This window comes from Pantherophis guttatus, chromosome 2 (genome assembly GCF_059756535.1).
Source record: "Pantherophis guttatus breed Tessera chromosome 2, ASM5975653v1, whole genome shotgun sequence".
Lineage (NCBI taxonomy): Eukaryota > Metazoa > Chordata > Lepidosauria > Squamata > Colubridae > Pantherophis > Pantherophis guttatus.
In genome coordinates, this window is record NC_142064.1 from 99873745 (window position 1) to 99895913 (window position 22169).

The following is a 22169-nucleotide window of genomic DNA, read 5'->3' on the forward strand; positions in this document are numbered from 1 at the left end:
TGGATCCTTGACCTGCAATACACCAGATTGCAAAACACTTGATATAGAACAGGATGGCTGTTAAATAACCTTTTGGCACTTAGGGTTACACTTAATTTATTGGGGAGGAAAAGAGGTTGTATGGCAAAACCTATGCTGGCTGGATGATAATTAACAAGAGGCCACTGCAGTATTTTGCACTTAGGTGAGTCAGAATTTCTTCGTTATTTTTCTGGTTTGGAGGGAGCAAAGTTTTACTTTTATTAAAATAATGGAGACAGGTAAGCCTTATCTTTACATTGTCATGTTTATCCTTTTTCAAAGATTTTACGATTTTATATGACCTATTCTGTTATAAATTATATAATTAACACACGTGCTTAGATTGGTAGCTTGTTGAGTTCTTTGTAATCATAATAGCCATTCAATATTATGAAGGTAACAAACAAAGGAACTTAGAACCTGTACCCCAGGTTATGGCTATTGCACTTCCTTTCAATCATAGGATTGTGATTTGGGTGCTTATGAGGCATATGTGTTTGTCTCTGTGCAGGGGCTGAAACTCCTGCTTGGATTTCAGCAAGGAGGATTTTCAGCTCCTGAGTGGAGAGACACTCATGCATAGCCTGTGCTGGGCCTCCCAGAGTCTTTCCCACCCCACACTTCTTATCTGGGACTCCATCTGCTTAACCACCTGAGTGAACTGGGAGTTCAGAAATTGTGGTTGTTGAACAAAGCGGTCACTTTGCTCAGTGACAGATTCCGGTCCCAATTGTGGTAGTTAAGCAAGGTCTACTTGTTCTAATAAATGCTATTGCTTGTTTACATCTTAGTTCTCTAAAATAATATCAGAAGAGAAAACATTAATAGTATCAGAGGCGTTTCAGAAACAAAATTATAGAATGAAATCCAGTAATCTTTGTTCCATAGAACCTAAGAGAGAGAATTTTCCTCTCCATAGCTCTTGCTATTCACTTAGTATGTTCTCCAAAAGGCTAAAGAACTCCCAAGAATAGCCTGATGGGAGAGGAGCTCAGGAAAAGAATGGCAGCAAGATAGATTTCTCCGTGTGAAAAATAATAAATAAATAAATAAAAATTGTAGCTTTTAAAAGGGGAAATTAAAAATTAAGGGATATTGAAGTAACAAAATACCAATAGATGAAAATAACATTTTAAAGTAACCTATGTACAATACTAAGTTTATTCTGGAGACATATTCAGTTGGATCTTCCTTATTCATGTCCAATATATATCTATAGGATTGCAGCCTTACTGATGAGATTCTTATGCAAAGGTAGCATGTAATAAACTTCTAGTGCTTTGAACTCAACTCCTGTTGCTGCTTGCACCTGACGAGAGATGACTGGCCCAAAGTCACCTAACTGGCTTTCATGCCTACGGCGGAATTTGAACTCATGGCCTCCTATCTAGTCTGGTACCTTAACCATTAGACCAAACTGCTCTCTACTATTCAAATTTAAGTGGAAGGATGCAACAATTTTGAAGCAGGAGATATTTCTGCAACTGAAATGCTGTATCATGAAGGCAATAAATAGCACTGCTGGGGAAATGCAGCAAGCAGAATAGAATATATTCTTAAGAGTCCGCTCAAGATTGCAACATTAGGGAGAATACAATTAGTGATTGCTAAACAGTAATAATTGCTAATACAAGTAGTCCTGGGTGGGTTGCCCAAGGTTCACACTGGTTCTATAGAACCGGTAAAGCCCGGTGGGAGGTTCCGCCTGCCGAACCAGACGTCATCGCGAGCACGTGTGTGCAGCCCCATTGTGAACCGGTAGTAAAGGTAAGTAGAACCCACCCCTGAAATAGTCCTCAATTTACAGTAGTTCATTTAGTGACCAAAGTTACAATGGCTCTGAAAAGTGACATGACTTTTTCATAGTTATGGTTGTTGCGAAATCTTGGAACTGCTGCAAAGGCTGTTATAGGCTGGAGATAAGTGGTTTTTTATATCTCCCTCTCCGTTGAGGGAGGACTAAATTAAATTGGCAGATTACCAGAACAACCAGTTTAATGCTTCTTGTTATGTATCTTTGAAATCTTGTGTATTGTAATCCTTCTCTTTCACACTAGCTCTTCAGCAGCCATTGTATGGGTACATTCTCTTTACTCCTGCTCTAAGAATTTCTTGCTAGTAATGGAATCCGGTATATTTTCATATCCAGTGCTATCGTTCAAAGCGACTTTCTCCTGAGACACCTTGATTTCTATGAATTGATACATTATGTAAATATATTGCATTTGCTCATCTTGTATAATTTCATTTTAAATTTTTAGGCTTATCCTTCTATTCAAAATTATGTATTTGGTTCTGAAGGACTGTTTCTTTGTAGTGTTCTTCAGCACTTTTTATGTTTTCTAAGATTGCCTTTGGGATTTGATTATGTGCCATTAAGTTTTTGTCAGCACTTAGCAATTACATTCTTCCGATCTGGTCTTCTAAGCATATACTCATCACTGCGTACATTCATCTTGCTGCTAGTTGTCCTCTTCTGTATCCTTCCAGCTTTCCCAGCATTAGGGCCTTTTCTGTCTTCGCATAATATATCTAAAGTAGAATAATTTGAGCTTTGTTATTTGTGCTTTGAGTGAAATTTGTCTGATGATCCATTTGTTTGTTTTCTTGGCTGTCATATATATATATATATATGTATGTATGTATGTATGTATGTATGTATGTATATGTATATGATGTATATGTGTATGTATGTGTATATGTATATGCATTTGTATATATTAATTGGTTCGATTTATATGCCACCCTTCTCCGGAGACTCAGGGCGGCTTACAATGCGTTAAGCAATAGCCTTCATACTTTTGTATATACCTGCTTAGTAGGGCTTTCGCCCCCCCCCCCCAGCGGTGTTCTTTTTTATACAAAGTCAGCTTATTGCCCCCATAATCCAGGTCCTCATTTTACCTACCTCGAAAGGATGGAAGGCTGAGTCAACCTTGTGCCTGGTGAGATTTGAACTTGCAGTAATTGCAGGCAGCTGGTGCTATTTAACAGCACTTTAGTCTGCTGCGCCACCAAGGCTCTTGTATATTCTCAGGAATCTTCTCCACACCAAAGTTCAAAAGTGTCAAGGGTCTTCCTATCCTGTTTCACCAAAATTAATCTTTTGCCTCCATAGAGTGTCACAAAGAATACCACTGCTTGCATTATTCTGATCTTTGTGGGCATCCAAGTACCTGAATAAGGATTTCTTATAGATTTTCAAACATGTTTTCCAAGCCTTAAGGAATCGGTGATCCCATTAGAAATAGGTCTTGTCATTAAGCAAATCTGAACTAGATTCTTGTGCAGTCACATTATGAATGTTAAAGTTCAGCTGGTGGTTTTAGAACTCTCCTTAAATTAAAGGTATGCAGCACAATTTCTGTCTTATCAGGCAGCACACATCTCTGTAATCGGCAGTAAAGCTGTTGTGTTTAGTTTGATTAAATTCACATATTGTGTGAACAATAACAGTGTAGCCTGTTTTCTGATGATCCTACATACTTAAATGTTATAGTTTGATCATAAGCACAGGCTAGAAAGCGGGAGACTCTGTGTTCAAGTCCTGCCTCAGCCATAAAAACTAGCTGGATGACTTTGGGCCAGTAACTCTGTCTCAGCCCAACCCACCTTACAGGATTATTTATTGTGTAAGCCTGTAGGGAGAATAGAAGGAGGAAAGTGTGTTGGATATGTTCTCTGCCTTTAGTTATTTATTTATTTGTATAAATAATACAGGTGGAATTAAAAAATTAAAAATAGTTACAATTATGAATAGTTGAACACTGCTCATATTTCCATTTCATAAACATCCCTTCTTATTTTCTCCCTGCATAATTTTCATTGGCATGTTAAAGACTGTCTCAGCAATAAGATCAATGTCTGGGCTCAGGTTTGCCACATCGTTCCGAACAGCCCAAGATAATTTTTTTATCATTATTATAGGAGAAATTGTTATATTCTCCACATTTTCTAGCAGTAATTTATTAGCACAGGAAAAGAGGAACTATAATTTGAGCCTACCTTGTCATTTTGTCACAGTCACAATACTGGTGAAAGTAAACTTGCTTCTTATCCTCCCCATTCATATATTCCCGATCGATGAAGTATTGATATTTAAATAGCTCCTACGTGTTCCTGTACTGGTGAATCCAATAGCAGTAGTCTTGTTCTCTTTTCATAGATTGTGTTACACCTCAGTTATTTGGCCAGTCTGAACCAAAACTGTTTATTTACACAGCCTGTTTTCTGAATCACTGCCCTGACATAGAAGAGAACTTTGGGTCTGACTTAAATATACATTCAGGATTCACTGGTCTCATAAAACAGGCTGTAAGAGATCTGTATTAATCTAGTCTATGTACTCCCTGGTGTAAGGCATGTTTCCCTTCTCTACTGTAATATCTAACAGTGTGTGAAGAGAATCACATTTGGGAAAAATAAGGTTTGGGATTATGTTTAGAATTATTTAGTTGTCCTACTAGTTAACATGTTTTACTAACTCCTAGCCAACTTCAGGTGGTGGTGGTGGTGGGTGGCTAAGACATCAAGCCAGAAACTAGAAAACTCACTTCTTTAGTACTCTCACCTTAGGCACAACTGCAACTAAGGGATTTTGAGCCAACCTCTCTCTCGGTTCTGGGAAGGACACAAATGGCCAACCACTTCTGAAAATTTTGTCAGAATTGCAGGGACTTGTTCAGGCAGTCCCCAGGATTCAACACTGACTTAAGGAACAAATGAAAAACAGTATAGCATGTTAAGAATGGGTTGCAATTTATTCATTTAAGATAAATGTAAATTTAGTATAATTTTGTCACTATCAGAAGCTGGTTGGATAGACTAGTGTGGTTACATCACATCTCCAAATACTATGGATGGGTATTTGGAAACCATAAATGGTTAAAAGAATTGAAAGTGTTAGGTAAGTATCTTGCTTATACCAAATGTTTAGTGAGAAAGCTGTACAACAGCTATGTGTAATAATTTCCCTATCTTTCAAGTATCATATTGAAGACTTCAATGACAAAATGTTTTTAACATCTAGGCAATAGTGAAAAAAAAGATGGAAAAGAAATTGGGTTTGGTTTTTCTCCCAATTCTCTTTTGTATTGGGGATTGGATTTTTTTTTTTTTGGTTAACCTATCAGAGACTTATCTTTTTTTCCTGCTATAAGTAAGAGTATTATTACCTTCTTTTTTTCTCTTTGGTGGCATATTAATTTTGAGAGCTCTAGTAGGATGAAGAGACCACTGATTATCATATTGGGTATGAATGTCATAATCTTGTTTTTCCATGAGTAATAAAGACAGTTAAAATTGGACAAAATTGCATTAATTGTAGAAAATCCTTCCTGTGGTATTGACAGTAACATTCTACACAGTATTTGCTACCATGGCGAAGAATTAATGTAAGTATCTCTAAGAAAGTCCCATACCTGCAAAATAACTTAAATAATTCAAATATGAAATAACAAATTTTGGCATATTCTTTTGGATCTCACCTCCAATAAATTTTCCCCTGCTTCATTCCTTAAGCAATTTATCAGATTTCATGCCAACGTTGCCTGAATATATATATATACACTTACCTTGGCAGCCACATTCATTTATTTTGCAGTTGGTAGCAAGGCAAGATGTCTTGCATATTAGGAAACTGAGTTTCTCAGTTGTTCTGTGAAATAACGGATAGTTACTAGTCTCTGTAAAGTTTCACAGATCAGTCCCATGGTCTCTGTTTTCAAGGAAACTCAGATATAAGAGGGAGGAAAGCAAGTGACAATCATCACATAAGCCTGCACAGACAAGTAATGGGAGCTCACCCCGTTATGAGGCACTCGGGATTCGAACTGCTGAACTGCCGACATTGATCAACAAGCTCAGTCTTAGCCACTGAGCCACCGGTCTTTAAAGAAAAGGAAGTATAAAAAGAAATACTATATTTTTTGGACTATAAGACGCACCGGTGTATAAGACGCACCATGATTTCAAAAAGATAAGCAAGAAAAAAAAAAGTTTTTGCCCTCTCCAGCCCCCAGGAGCACTCTGCAGGCTTCCCAAATCCTCTGTGCACCCCGTTTTTGTGAAAAACGGGCCTGTTTTTCGCAAAAACAAGACACATGGGGCGATCCTTCAGGAGGCCCAGAATAGCTGTATTTGGTGTAAAAGACGCACCAACATTTCCACCCTCTTTTAGGGGGAAAAAAGTATGTTTTATCCTCTAAAAGGTATGGTACTATAGACTGCAGTGTAAAACAGTACAATACCACAAAGTTGCAAGTAAATCTGACCTTTAATGTGCAGTGACAATTTACCAAAACAAAATAACAATAAGAAAACTAATGTCTTTATTTTTAAACAAATAACCATTTGCTGTTTTGGGATTTAAAAAATTACACTAGGGATTCCATTGTTTATAAAACCTTATATTTTATATTTTTCTCCTTTATATTAGATTTTAAATTTTGCACAAAGGAAGGTGGTCTTTTAGTTCTATAAGTTGAACTTCCTTTCACACGTTCCCCTTTCAAATGAACAATGTATGGCAGCAGAGGTGGTTTACGTATAGTTACCAGTGTTCCTTCAGGAGTATAGCATCTTAATTGCATTTTGTTATTTGAAGGAGCCGTAACTGCAACCCAACCTAAAGAGAGGAAATACATCACTTTATTACTAAACAAATAAAAACTCTTAATTTGATTTACTGTGAATTTCAGTTTGAGAGATGCAACAGAGTCATACTAATTTCCACATTAGGACCAAAGCAAGAGCTATTTTCAAAAATCTTCAGTGTTTATCCCAAAAGCCTTCATAACAATACTTGACAATGTCAACAGAATCAAAAGACCAAACATTAGTCTTAAGTACTAAAGTTCTTTTTCTGTAGTAAATGGAAACAGTATTCTGAGAACTGGTTGCTCCCTTCATGTGGTGCACTAGGCAGATCTAAAAGATTGCAGTATTTCCTTGTCTGACAAGAGAACACTCTCTTTTTCAGATGTGGGATTGAAAACCAATGGGAACCACAAAGGCAATTTATAGGAAAATGTTTCTAAGAAAATAATCCTAAATTTCCTGTTGATGTGAATATGCCAAATTCATAGAGAAGTGTTAGCACCTGCTACATAAAATAAAATCTACTGATAGAGAAAAAAAAAAACCCTGCTCAGTGACATAAAATTCTTTCCCATTGAACAACTAGCAACTTTGGCATTCTGCTTGGACTTCTTTCAGAATTATTTGCTGAAGAGAAGATACTTCTCATGTAAGAGAATAAAAAATTGGATCGCTTTTGACTGCAATCCTATCTGGATTCCACATTGTGAATAGAGTAACTAGGAAAGATATCCTTTCATTCAAAAATCTGGAATACAGGTATCCTTGCTGAATGATGGTAATTGGGACTAGCCACTATGTCACTAAGTGACATGGTCATAAAGCATGATGTCACTGTGGCTTGCTGTGATGTCATAATTGCAAGCCAGGCAGCTAAGCACCCAGATTGTGATCACATGACCTTGGAACACTGCTAGGACCACAATTTCACAGACTGTAAAACCCCCTCATTCAGCACCATTTTGAATGATGGCTGAATGAGTGGTTGTAACTCAATCACTACTTGTAATAGGTCTTCTATTCAAAAGAAAATGTGAAGATCTTTACCAGCAGATGAGAGCTTTATGTCAGCTATTGCTTCATCTGTCCCAATGCCTTCCAGGATCACTTCCTGAGGAACAAGTGGTGGAAATTCATTCATTCGTTCTTCACCTCCCATTGGAACCTTGTGTTACAAATTAGAAAGTCTTTTAAATAATAAAAATTAAGATTCAACTGACAAAGCTAATCAGCAAGTTATACGCTAAGTAATAACACTTTATATATACTTTATAAGTATATATACCAGGTAGACAGTAAATCAATTTCTGCCTTCAGTTTTATAATTTAGTAAAAGCAAAACAATAAAAGTAGGAAGCAACGTAGAAACAGAAACAGAAAGCAAAAGTAGAAACAGAAAAAGTTGGAAGCCCAGTGATTTAAAAAAGCATCAAAATTGTAAGGGTGTCTCTAAAAAAAGGTTTAGGTGAAGCAGTAGGTAATGAGTGGTGGGTTTTCATGTGAGAAAAACTACAGCTAAATACGCATGGATAAAAAAAGCAGAAGACAAGATTAAAGAATTTCAGAAGCAGTTAAAATGAGAGAGAAAAGGATAATGAAAAAGAAGATGGACAGACATCAGAGATATGGCTGATCAGAGAAAAATGAAAATCAGTTAACAGATTGAAAAGAATGAGACAAATAGATAAAGCGAATGAAATAAACATTGCAATATGCCAGACACAAAATAAAGCAGATATCTCAAACAGCAAATGTGATGAATACTGAAAGATAAAGAGGACTGATAAATTAAATTCTCTACTTAAAGTATAGCAAAATAATATATCATGTCGATACAGATGTTGATTCTGACAAGAGTATATCTCAAGACTGTCCTTTTATCACTGGTAGTCCCAAGTTTGGGAAATTGGGCCAACTGTAGGAGATGACCAGGTTGATCATAGGGTTGGATCAAATGCATCATCAGTTTGGAGTCTCTACATTCCTGTAAGAAACCCAAATCCAATCTCCCTGGAAATTCATTGATTTATCTGGCACCAATTTGCCTTCACTGTTAGTAGTTCAGATTCCTGTGTATAGGTAGCATGAAATAAAACTTATAGTGCTTTTGAATTCTATCCTAGTTTCTTATTTCTATTATCTGACACCTATCCTGCTATCTTGTGAAGTCAAATGCAGAACCCCAAAAGGAGAATCAAGGCTAAACTGCAGTGTTTGTTACACAGCATGTGCTGGTGGGACTCACTGATGAGAATCTTGAGAGAAACCCTATCTAACAAAGGGATGCATTCATGTTTATACCTCCCAGAAAGATGGGATGACACTAAAACATAAACAACAGATGATGTCAGCATACATATTCATAAGTAAAGGATCTCAAGTTACTATAGGTAATGGACCTCAGGTTACTATCTGAAAGAAGGGGGCAGTTTGAGAATGCCAAGTGCCAAAAATAGATAAATAAATAAAATTCTCATTGCAAATGTATGGGATTGTCCTAAAAAGATAACAAGCTGGCCTATTTCTATGTATCAACTTGCTTTAATCAATTCCACTAATCTAAGAATCCCCCCCCAGTCCAACATACAATTAAGTAGAAGAAATGAACTAAAATTGTTTAAACTTGAAACTTGTCTTTGAATTAAGTTGTTTAGTGGGTAAAAGCTGCCAATTTCAACAGAACATGCAATCCCATTAAGTGTTTCATAAGCAGAGAACAATATGGGGAACATTTCAATATTTACCAAAGGACTGCATCTTGGCAGCGGTGAGAGTTAAGTTTCTACATAAAAGATGAGTGTCAATGAACCTATTTAGTGACTGTTTCTTTGTATTATATTTTACCTGGAACTTACATAAAAGCTGCTTTTTTTACTATCTTTCTTTCCATAGATTGGAAAGACACAATGTCCAAAATTATTATCATTTTGCATAAAGTGGAAGACCACCAAGATAGGGAAAACTTGTTTGAGACAACACAGTCATGGTATTGTCTAACAGCAGAATAAAGCTTCTCTTGTCCAAGTCCCAAGAGGCATAATAATGAATGCCTGTGAACGGAGAGAATCACAAAGCTCAACAGATTCTCCAGTCAGTGTACATAAATGCAGGCTTACCTTTAGTAGTGTTTGACCTGCATGCTTTTGATAGACAGCATCTGCTTTTTCTGTGGAGGTAATATGCACCGGCAACAAATTAGAGGCCACAACAGAAAACCAGGAGGACTGATTCCCCTAAGGAATAAAAAGTTTGAAAATTAAACTGCCTGAAAAATTCTACAGTATTTATTACCGTATTTTCCGGCGTATAAGACGACTGGGTGTATAAGACGACCCCCGACTTTTCCTGTTAAAATATAGGGTTTGGGCTATACTCGCCGTATAAGACTACCCCTCTTCCAACGCACACCAAATAAAAATTAAAAAACATCAACTGGCTCACCCACAATGTAAAAGCAGCTGTGCTAGACCCAAAATGGCCCCTGCAACAAGCAGGAACCTCACACAGCCACAAAAAGCCCAAAAAAACAACTTTTACACTTTACACACACACAACACAACACAACTGGCTCACTCACAATGTAAAAGCAGCTGTGCTAGACCCAAAATGGCTCCTGCAACAAGCAGGAACCTCACACAGCCACAAAAAGCCCAAAAACCCAACTTTCACACTTTACACACACAAAATTCCACATACAGCTTTGTGAGATTTTGTGTGCTTGTGTAGTTAGAGTGAAACACTACAAAAACACACTAAATCTCAGAAAGCTGCACAAATATTATTTTATTTTTATTTTTATATGAAAGCTAAATTTAAAACTTCATAAACTTTAAATGGCTAGGTCTAAAAAAGAACAACTAAAAAAACCCCCAATTAACTATTTTTTTTAAAGATCCCAAAGGGGAAAAAAACTTACCCAATAGAACAGGGGTCTCCAACCTTGGCAACTTTAAGACTTGTAGACTTCAACTCCCAGAATTCCTCAGCCAGCTTTGTTTTGCTGGCTGAGGAATTCTGGGAGTTGAAGTCCACAACTCCCTGCCTGCTTGATTGCAGGCAGGGAGTTGCTTGCTGATGGAATGGATTCAGGCAAGTGAAGCAAGGCAAGCGTTGCGACTAGCAGCTAAGGTAAGCAAGCTGGAGGGGGAAAACTGTCTTCCTTCTCCATGGCTCTGGCGATCCCAGCTGAGTTGCCTGATTAGCAGATCGTCAGAGCTTGGATCGCCAGAGCCATTTAAGGCTAGTCAGAGCCTTTCGGGCTGGTCTGCCTGGTTACAGGAGAACGACACCCGGCGTATAAGAGGACCCCCAACTTTTGAGAAGATTTTAATGTGTTAAAAAGTCGTCTTATACGCCGGAAAATACGGTAATTCAATTAAATTTTAAAAACCACTAGTTAATAACTAGTGTAATTGATAACTTAGCTTCTGAAGACTGCTAATCTACTGTAATAGTGAATAAACTTCATGGTAAAACAATGGCATTTTAGTCCCCACAGTTGAATTATTCAACTTTTATTGGAATAATGTATCTTAGTTTATTATTCCATTTTACCCTATTTAAAAATGAAGTAATTAGCTTAGTTTTTTTTTTAAGGAAAAACATTCTATCTAATTCATATGGATGAAGACCAAACAATTTTAAAGCAATGTAAGATATTGCAGTACTGAATAAAATGATAGTTCCTGAGTCATAACAAGTCATAGTCTGGTATTCCATCCTTGTTCTTTCCTTTACATTTAATTCATTTTCTCATTCACAGTAAAAAACTGTTGATCTTACCAAGGTAATAATTTGATAGAACAAAAGGGAAGGCTTAATTCCTTTTCTAGTGAGAAAGCAAGGCCCCCAAAAATATTTTTCATGTCATTTGGGACAAATCTTTCAGTTATGGGAACTCACTTCAGCCATATGGCAGTGCCAACTGTATTGCTTAGAATCACATAAAACCAAAAAAAGTACAACGGAATACCGAGGATCATTTTCCATCCCTATTCTCTTAATGTTCTCTGTGTGGAATGCCTCTTTATAGTCTTTTAATTCTATATGATACTTTGGGAGGAGTGTGTGTGGTTATCAGTGACCAGAGCTGCTACACAGTACATTCATTATAGGTTTTTGGTCCCCAGGTAAGAATGTATTAAACATTCTTAGAGAGATCTTGCATATCTATCATCATCATAATAATCTGTGCAGGATTATGCTACATCTGGAAAAGACTTTGTCTATTTTGTAATGTCTAATGAATGTTGAAGGAGAAACCCAGGTTACTATCTTGCAGAGGTAGGTTAGGGACACTCTCTAGAACTGCCACAGTACTTTTCTCCTCACAAAAGGGTGTATCTGACTGTTTCTATGACTTCCTTCTTCTGGATGATATGGTTGGTATGTTTGCGATTGCTTCTATTGTCTGTATTCTGCACTTCCCCCACCCTCTTCTGGCAGGTGCATACTTTTCTTGTCTTCACTTGAAATTATTTCTGCTTGTGGAATTCCTGATGTTGCTACTCTGTGGTAGCTGAGGAGATGTACACAAAAGTATTGTCTAGCTGCTGCTTCAAAACAACTTTTTCCCACTTTTCTACTTGCCACTCACTGCATGTTCCCTTTTGGCTTGACACTCTCTGGAGAAGCTTCCCAGAGAATACAATAGTCAGTGTCTTCAGATGCCACAGGTCCTTCCATATACACAGAGATGAGACAAGGCTGGTCATGAAGTCAGGAGTGAGGTGGCTAATTTTGGTTTCCCTGTCTATGTGATTTTTAAAAAAATATTAGTACTGTTCTGTGGCTTGATTCTCTCCTTTCTCCCACTATTTTTTAATTGATTCCAGTGGTTGGAGTGAATGGGATGCACTCCAAGTAGAACCCATTGAGAGCCCCCCCCCTCAACTCTGGTAAAGTGGAAATTATTCAGCAGCAAGAGAACAAAAGAGTTGATTACTGGTACCCTCAAACAGTCCAAATAATATCTTGTTCTATACGTCATCTACACTAAGTTCAGAATTCCCATTGGAACTCTTACCTGTAAATAATCTATACGTCCCAATGCACCCAAAAATAGAGTCATTCCAGGTTTAAGTATAAATGTCCTCGGAACAATGGCAAAGGTTGGCAAAACACATTTTATTTCTTTTTCTGTTAGGAGATTTAAAACCTAAAAGAAAATCAGAAAACATAAAATTAGAGGCTAAAATGTTAAAATATTATGAGGGTTCACAAATAGATGGCATGTTGGATGGGGCTAAAATATAGGAGCATTGATGAACAGCACTCATACAGATTCATGCAATAGCTAGGATCCACTTCCCTGTTGCAAAAGGACAATTCAAGACAAATATACTCAGTTGCAATTATTCTACTTTTTATAACAAAGGAAGCAGCCTGACATGTGGCATTTAAAAGGGATTTCATGTAGAGCTGAAAGAAAAAGCAATGAAGCATGTAAACCTTCTTAATACTACTGATGGCAAGATAATACTTGTATAGTTGCTTTTCAGGTGCTGTTATGCCTACTTTACTTAGTTACGATTGAATTAATGAGAATTGTAATCCAAGTGGCCATAATCCAAAAATGAATATGCACACTAGAGATGCACTGTAATTTTCTGCAGCCTTAAGTGCCAAAAAAAATAATAATACAGTATTCCGTTTCCAAATAATACACAACCAAATTCGGCATGCTGAAAGACAATAGTTAATCAGCAGTTTTACAATAATGCAGGGCAAACAATTTTAAAATCATGGGCAGTTTCTGAAAGCCTAGTGTTTACCTTTCAATGCAATGAGATGAGGGGAATTAAACATTTCACTGAACAGCTGCCACCCAATAAAGGTGAGCAAAGTAATTGTTTGGAAATCTTCTTGGCTCAGAATAGTGTTATATCTGTCCACCTACCAACCATTCATTGACATTGTTTGGCACTAAGAACTGCTATGGAGAGAAGGGAAAGAAAAATACACTGGTATGTCTGGTTGGCTTCCATGTGAATACATCTTTGTATTGTGCCCAGTTTCTTCTAAACTCTATTGCATTTTATATTAAGCTAAGAATCAAGTTAAATGTTGGACGGTTAAACATTTTTCAAAAAGCTATGATTTAAAGTTTGAAAAATGGTAACAGGAGTCTAGAAATAAAAGTCAGGATTAAAGACAAGAAAAGCTATAACATGGATATTATTTCTAACACCACCTTCTGTTAAAGGTGGCAAACATATCTGAGGCAGTATCTTCCTCTTTTCCCCATAACAGATCTGTAAAATAGGTTGGGCTGAAAGTGATTGACTAGCTGAAATTCAGTCAGTCAGTCAGTCAGTCAGTCCCGTATATAAATGTGTGTGTGTACGTGTACTACTGTTGTGGCATTTTAGAAGTTCTTTTCTCAAAAACTAGGTTATTTTAAGCAAATAAAAAAGTACCTTTCAACAATTAAGTCCCCTTTTTTATAATTTATGCTCCTGTTCTGTCTAAATGTGGCAATACTATAAAAAAGGTTTATTTCTTCACTTTAAAGAATCTCTCCTGTGATCCAGAAGAACTGACTATGTAACAATCTCAAATAATTTATTCTTGGTGAAGGTGACTGAAAGGTGGTAGGTTCATAATAAAGGCTGGGTGAAAAGGCTATATAGAGATGAGGTATACCAACAAATCGATAAGGAATGTGGCCCCTTGAACTATAAAACAGCTTTTGAGGCCAATTATTCTGGTATTCTTTTGGACCACCTGGCAGCAATGGGATTTGAATGCATTGTATTCTTTTGGACCACCTGGCAGCAATGGGATTTGAATGCATTGTATTCTTTTGGATCACCTGGCAGCAATGGGATTTGAATGCATTGTATTCTTTTGGACCACCTGGCAGCAATGGGATTTGAATGCATTGTATTCTTTTGGATCACCTGGCAGCAATGGGATTTGGATGCATTGTATTGCATTGGTCCTAGTCTTTCTTCCATTAATTTTTCTTGAGCATTATCTTATGGTTCTATACAATTTTTGACTACAGTTCTTTTTTTATCCTTTGCTTTATTTAACATTTACATAAAGCCAGCTGGACAGATAATGCCATCAATATGTCTGCTACTTAGCGTCAATGAATGGGTTGAATAAAAGTGAAATACACCTAAAATTATATCCAGATAAAACAGAAATACTATTTGTCAGAAGAAAGTCAGGTTCAAGATTTTAATTCAATATGTTTTAGTTGGCTGCAATATACTCGAAAACTCAGGTTTATAACTTTGAGGTACTTTGATCTTTGGTTATCTCTGCTTTGAGAGGTGGAGCTAATGGTAAAAAAACCATAAACAGTACAAAGCTTTATTTTCCATCTTTAGTCATTCTTGAGTATTTTGAACTTGGCAATATTTAGCAAATTATTAAATGATGACTAGCTTACAGCAAGGATGTTGATAAAGGATAATTGGTGAAAATCTGAATTCTTGAAAAGTATTTTACTGTATTGAAATGCCTTATGGCAGGGGACCTCAACCCATTCGGAACCAGGCCACACAAGTGGCTTATGCGAGAAGGTCCATTTGTGTGACCTTCGGTGTGCGGGTGCACCTGCTATTTGCGCAAATGAAGCTATGTGTGCTTGCATGGAATCATCCCTTCTGCCAGTCTATCAAGCCGAAAATGTTGGAGTCTGCTGCCTTATGGGATTGGAAATTGCAGACATTGTTTGCAAGGGTTCTGTTTCTTCCTCAATGGGCAGGTACAGTCAGTTTATGTAGGGAAAAAAAGATCAGCACACAGATCTCTAGTAGAAAACTAGATACTCCACACTAAATAGCATAAAATCCATGCTTCCATCATTATCTTTGGAATAATGTACAGAGAAAAGGGGAAAAATCTTTCTCATAAACTTTTACAAAGCACAGCAACTGTACAACCATAACTTTGTAAGGCTTTGATAAGAGCATGTACGTAACAGAAATTTCACGTTTAATAATCAGGGTAAGATATTTAAACCTAAATGCTAAATTAATTCAGATGTTTCCTTTAAAATAATTGGCAAGATTTAAAAATAAATTGAAAAATAAAAGTAGTTGCTGTCACTATTTTGAAAATGTTTTGTGAAGGATTTACAAAATGCTAAAAAGGTTTTTACAATGATTGTATTTCTATACGTAGTTATATTATCTATAGTTGGATTATTTTTCACAAATGCTCCAAGTAGCCCAGACAGTCCATATATGAAATACATTTTCAGATCCTCAATACTTGAAACAGAGAAGAATTAAGTTCATAGGAAGCCACTGAAATAGTTGTTTCATTTCTGTTTTAGATATCAAACAAATTTAACAGTATACTCACACATTCATCTTTTATAATCCCTGGTGTATCGTAAAACCAACGACAATCTTTCACTTCATTGTATGTCAATTCAATTTTTGTGGTCTCAGCTTTGAGTGGACAGGAAGGTTCTTCCTCCATGCTAGTAGACAATGCCTCAACATTAAAATCAATTTCAATATTTTTCTCATTTTTTCCTGGTTGTTTAAAGGTTCTTCCAATTCTTCCTATATCAAAAATAGAAAGATACACAGGGAGATGTAGATTATTTCTTTTGTGATATGTTGTTCTGAGGCTAGCAAATGCAACAATTCAACCATAAATTAACACCTACCATTGTTTCCCCGAAAATAAGACCCAGTCTTATATTTTTTTGAACCCTGAAATAAGCGCTTGGTCTTATTGCTATGCACTCAAAAGCTGGATTGATCTTATTATCAGGGGATGTCTTATTTTGAGGAAAACAGGTAGACTTTGTACATCCATTGCATTAGGCTATAATACGTTTTTTTATTTTAGTGTAGTGTATTATGAAAAATCAACCAATTGTTCGTTCAATAGATTAAGGTTAAACAATCCACTGCTTTAAAGTAATGTGGATGCTAATTACAACAGTCTTTCACTCTGTAAATTCTGACTCCTCTCCACTGTACATTCTAAACATTATTTTTTAACCTTCTGATGAGTGAATTAAAAAATACAGGCAGGTGTCTTTATTGTATTTTTTCTTTAAATTCATATCTACCTGACTCAAAAGACTGTGGAAATAGTAATAATAGAAATTATATATTAATGGAATCTACTCCAATAAATCTTAGCTTATATTCTTGTAAATATTTTCTTGGTATAGATGTGGTATCTTCTAGATTCAAGTTTCTTTTCATATGTACTGATGAAAATATTTGCTTTGGAGAATTATTTTGGATAACTTATTCAGATAAGTTTCCAAGTTGGTAATTTTTAATTTCTGAATCAATTTAGAAAAATCTGGTTCTCCAAGTGCACAGTAGTATCTAAACTATCATAAACAATTTGGAGCAATCTAATTTCATTATTTAGGTGGATTTTCTAGTCAGATAATTAAAAAGATCCATTTTAGATATGCAACAGTATCTGTGTTTAATTGATCTCTGCATTAAATATCTGGACCTACCTATTAAGTATCCTTGTTTTTTGAGAATATTCAGCTGCTTTTGTTCATTTATACTGAGGTCTTCTTCACTTTTCTCTGAATCTTCCTTTAGCCTTTCTTGCCTCCTGAGTACTCTGTAAGGTGTAGGATTAATAATTGGAAATTTCAGGAGGTTCAATGTAGTGCCTAGGAGGAAAAAAATAAAAAACCCCATAAATTTCCATGGTTGGTCTATACAGAATTGGCAAAGAATTAAGATACTAGAATAGGTTTAAACAATATAGGCCACAAAATTGTTATGTGAGGTATACAGCTTTTGCCACATTTCAGAAAACGAATTTGTGAAAGAAACTGTAGCTATAGAAGGGCCCTATTAAGAAAATGAGATAATGGGATAGCAATTGTTAAAAGGAGAAATACTGAGTCAATAAATTCCCACTTCAGATCCTGCTCAACCATGACTAACTTTAAGCAAATATGAAATATCAATATAATATTGGCTTATTTTACACCGGTCAAATGTATTACAAAGCATACATTATCATTATATCCACAAATTGAAGCAACAGTTGATAAACCTTATTTGGTCTAGGGCTGCACTATAATTTCCTGCCCTGTTTGATGATTCCAGGGTCTGTGGCTAGTGATATCAATAGAATAGACATGGGAATATTTTTGCTTCCTATTTTGTCCATTAATCCCCCACCCCTCTAAACAACTTGATTCAGTAAAGCCTATTTTGATTTTTGATCACGTGACTGTGGGGATGCTGCAATTTATGTGAAAAGTGGTCATAAGTCACTTTTTTCAGATGTAACTTTGAATGATCACTAAATGAATGGTTGCAAATTGAGGATTACCTGTAATGTTTTTGAGATCAATACAGTAGGCTAGGTCAGTGGTCCCCAACCTTTTTATCACCGCGGCCCGCTGAGCGCGCGCAGGGGTGGGAGCACGGCCCAGGAGCTTTTGCACACGGCCCATTGCGCACGGCCCAGGAGCCTTTGCGCTGCAGCGTTCATGTCCCCCGGCCGCTGCGCGGCCTGGTGCCAGGTACTCCACGGCCCGGCACCGGTCCGCGGACCGGGGGTTGGGGACCACTGGGCTAGGTGGTGCCACCTAATGAGGCAAAACCATGAACAGTTGAGACAGATTCACCTTACTGTATTGTTATTTTACTTGAAAGGCAGAAACAGTTTTGAGGAAAAAAGCAATTGTTAAGATTTTTAGAAAAAAAATTATAGGGCTTCTATTACATTATTACATAAATGTTTAGGGATCCTGTATAAAAACTAACACAGGTCTCAGAATAATGTTTATTTAAGAAATGTTATATCCAAATTATGGCACTTACCAGTTATGCTTAAAAGTTACATTCTTTCTTAAAGAAAGATTGAATTCTTCACGGCCATAAAATGAATACAACAGTAACATCTTTTACTGGTTAACTCACTGTGAAACTTATGACTGTTACCAAAGTGTTCTCAACATACTTGTTCTAAAATGATTAGCATTAGGTTTCAAACACCATTAGTTGTCTAGGAAGAATTATTTAGCCTTTCTATAACTTTATTGTCTGCTTTATATTAAACTATCATTTTCAGTAATTATGCTGCTTCTGCTTGCTGGGAAATCTTTGTGAGGTCCAGCAGCAGGAATGTATAGACTACTTAGCCACGACATTGCCCAGGGTGCACCACGAGGAGGCTAGTCGCACCTTCGAAGACAATTAGATTTTAAAAAGGAGTGACAAAAACATGAGGCACATGTATATATTACCTATACACGTGGATTGTCATGATCAAATATTCAGATTCAAATCTTGAAACTGCCATGGAAATTTGGACAGCAATTAGTCAAAAAACACTTTGACATTGAGATAGCATGGCACCAGGACTGCACAACCTCTAACCCTGATCTGTTTAATTTAGTATCTGACACAGTACAGCACCCCTTCAGCTTTGATCTCCAAGGAAAATCTGGACAGACCCAACTGAATTCGAACCAATCATGGCAGGTGTCAATATTGGAAATATAAATAGGGCTGGTTGATAATCCTAATTGTGATTGTGGAAACTTTACATCATATTGTAATAAAACGCTTCCTCAGAAGGTTTCCTGGATCCCTGCATGAAATACATCACCTCAAAGGTATTGCTGTCCAATGGCTAAATGATTTAGATATCCAGTCATAAGTTTTGTCACTCCAGTAAATACTCATGCATAATTTAAATCTATTCATAATTGCATTTATCACTTGTACTGCATGTTTTTAAAATAATTCACTGATCTGGTGTTTTACATTTTGATACATATTTTATATGTTTTGTGAATTTTTATGCACTAATGCTGTATTCTGTTACACCATATGAAATATAGATAGATAGATAGATATAGATATAGATAGATAGTGTGTGTGTGCATGTCATATTGCAGTTCAATTATTTAACTATATAAACTTCTATACAGTGAAATTGTCAGGGGTGACTTAATGTTCAAGACTAGCAACACCATATAGTATGGTATTTCAATACCAAACATTTTAGATATGGCTGCTGCATAAATCACTCCAACTTTATATTCATACATTACAGTTTTAAAAAATAAAATAAAACAAAGCAGCTCTATAATCATCTTCAAAAATGACATAGCTATGTTACTTAAAATTCTTATGAATTATAAATACAAACTGGGTATATGACCTCCCACTTTTCTGATCTATAGCTCTTTGTAACATCTGTTGCTGACACACAATTCTAATGCGCATAGAACAACAGGAACATAGGTACTGGTATATTTAAATTAGACTTTTGACATACCCACATGGCATTTAAGAACTATTATAGAAGAGATTAACTCATATAAAGATGACATTAATTTATATAATCTAAAGAAGAGATTAACTCATATAATCTAAAAAGTTTATAGTTTGGAATAAATTCACAAAAGCTGCGCTAGCACAATATATGCTACTGTCTTTAATTTAGGCAGTTTTTTCTTGTTAGTTCACTTTCTCAGGTTTACATGATATACTGACCCATAAACTGGACTGGGTTTGTAGAATATAATAGCTAAACTGTAGTTGGCTAGTTTGTGATTCTGAGCCAGCAGTTTCTTTTAAATTGGAAACAATAAAAAGAAATCTGTAAATCTTACGGATCATTCCAAGAATACTGTGAAGAATAAGAGTGCTTAAAAGGTTAACACATTCTGATACATTGGGTATATGTGAAAAATCAAATTTCATCTCAGGAAAAGGATTTCTATACAAAAACAACTCTGATAAAGTAGTTAAAAGTGCTGGCCTAGAAACCAGTAGGCTGTGAGGTCTAGTCCTGCCTTAGGCATGAAAGCTGGCTGTGTGACTTTGGGCTAGTTACTTACTCTCAGCCCAACCTACCTTACATGATGTTGTGGGGGGGAAAAAAGAGTACTATGCATGTTTTCCACCTATAAAAATAAAGGCAGGACAAAAATCAAATCAATAAATAAGAGCCATGGAACAACCTTTAAGTAATGTGTTTTAAACAAAGTGCTCAGAAGTTCCATGGGGGTTTTCCTGAATGGTCTAAAGGATAAGTTGTCAAAGCATGCCTTAATTCCCTCTTACCAGGGAAAGGGGAGATGGTTGCTCTGTGGATCACCTCAGAAGCTTTGGATTTGCAATAGTCAGAATGCAAGAGAGTATTAAAGAGAGTAGACTTTCCACTGTTGGCTGCTCCTACAAGGTAAACATCCCCATTTAGTTTCCAAGACTTCTGCAACTTGGAGATCAGGGTTTCTATTCCATAGCCTGTCTTGGCACTGATGAGGTGCACATCAATGATACGCTGGTTTGGGGTTCCCAAAGGCTGGCTCAAATCCACAAGGCCAGCATCCGCACAATTCTTCAACAGCAGTTCCTGGAGGTGCTTCAGGTATTTTGGCGAGTCAGCAGGCAGAAGATCCACCTTGTTGCCTAGGACAAATACGTGAGCATCGGTCCCCACCAACTCGGACAGGTCAGGCAGAATCGAGTCAGGCAGATCTAGCATATCCACCATGCAGAGCACAAGGTGTGAGCGTCCATGACGAGGAGGCCGTTTTAAGGCTGCGCTCACCAGTTTGTAATATGCCTCCCGGGACATTTCCACCTTGAGGGCTTGGTGGTGGTGCACCAGAAGCCAGCAGCGCTGACACACCGTTCTCTCCAGCGCCTTCCTGACGGGATCCTTCCAGGCCTTCGGCCCGTCCTTCGTTTCTCTCGGTCCTCCTTCACCTTCCTTCTGCTTCTGGAGCGCTTCAGGCCCCAGCAGGCTCAGGTATTTCTCGCTGGGCAGATATCCCGGCACGGCCGGATCCCGGCAGTGTAACTCCGCGCCGCATCCCGAGCAGTTCACTCCGCTCGACCTCACCGAAGCGTCCGGCCGCCCCTCCACTTCGTGAGTCCGTGCTGCCTTCTGGGGTCCTTCTCGGCGCTGCTGCGGCTGCTTGTCCCTCTCAGCCCGCCGCCGCCGCTGTTGCTGCTCCAGCTCCAGCTCCTGCATCACCGCTGCCTCCACCAACCGCTTCTCCTCAGAGGAGGGCAGCTCCTCAGGGACGTATTCGGGGAAGACGAACTCCTCCTCCTCCATCAACTCGGGCGACACCGCTACCGCCGCCCGTCCCCAGCGTCCACGGGGTTCCCTCCCGAGTGGGAAGTGAAGGGGGCCGCCCGCCGAGGTGCGCCAAAGCAGCGCGCCGATTCTTTTACCGCAAGCAGGCGCGGAAAGTGGGGGCGGCTGCCAAAGCCGAGGAAGGCCCCCAGCAAAAACCCGCCGGAAGACGTTCATCGCCACCCACGAACCGACGGACGGACGGACGGGGAGCCCCGGAGTCCCACCAACCATGCGGCCCTACAGCCGCTTTCGACCTCCGCGGGAAGAGCGCAGGCGCAGGCGAAAGGCTGGGGCTCCTCCCCTTCCTGATGAACTTCAGGACTCAAACCTGAAGCGCCCTGGAGGGAGGGAGGCCTCGAGGCCAAACATTCAAGCCCAGATTCATCTCTAAATATTTCAGAGTTCAGGATTCAGTTTGAAGGGTTAGAAATGAGCAGAATTCACGAGAGCTCCGGATTTGTCTTGAAAGGTTTGAATAATTT

At 37.8% G+C, this 22169-nt stretch overlaps 1 protein-coding gene across 1 annotated transcript; it reads right to left on the reverse strand.

Annotated features, from left to right (window-relative positions):
- Positions 1–6276: 6276 nt before the first annotated feature.
- NOA1 (nitric oxide associated 1) lies at positions 6277–21993 on the reverse strand. The gene is made up of 7 exons (XM_034410882.3): positions 20661–21993; positions 17072–17236; positions 15940–16145; positions 12644–12775; positions 9735–9851; positions 7666–7783; positions 6277–6646 (listed from the first exon to the last, which is right to left on the reverse strand). The coding sequence occupies exons 1-7, from the start codon at positions 21916–21918 to the stop codon at positions 6417–6419; spliced, it is 2226 nt and encodes a 741-aa protein (XP_034266773.2). The 5' UTR covers positions 21919–21993; the 3' UTR covers positions 6277–6416.
- Positions 21994–22169: the final 176 nt, after the last annotated feature.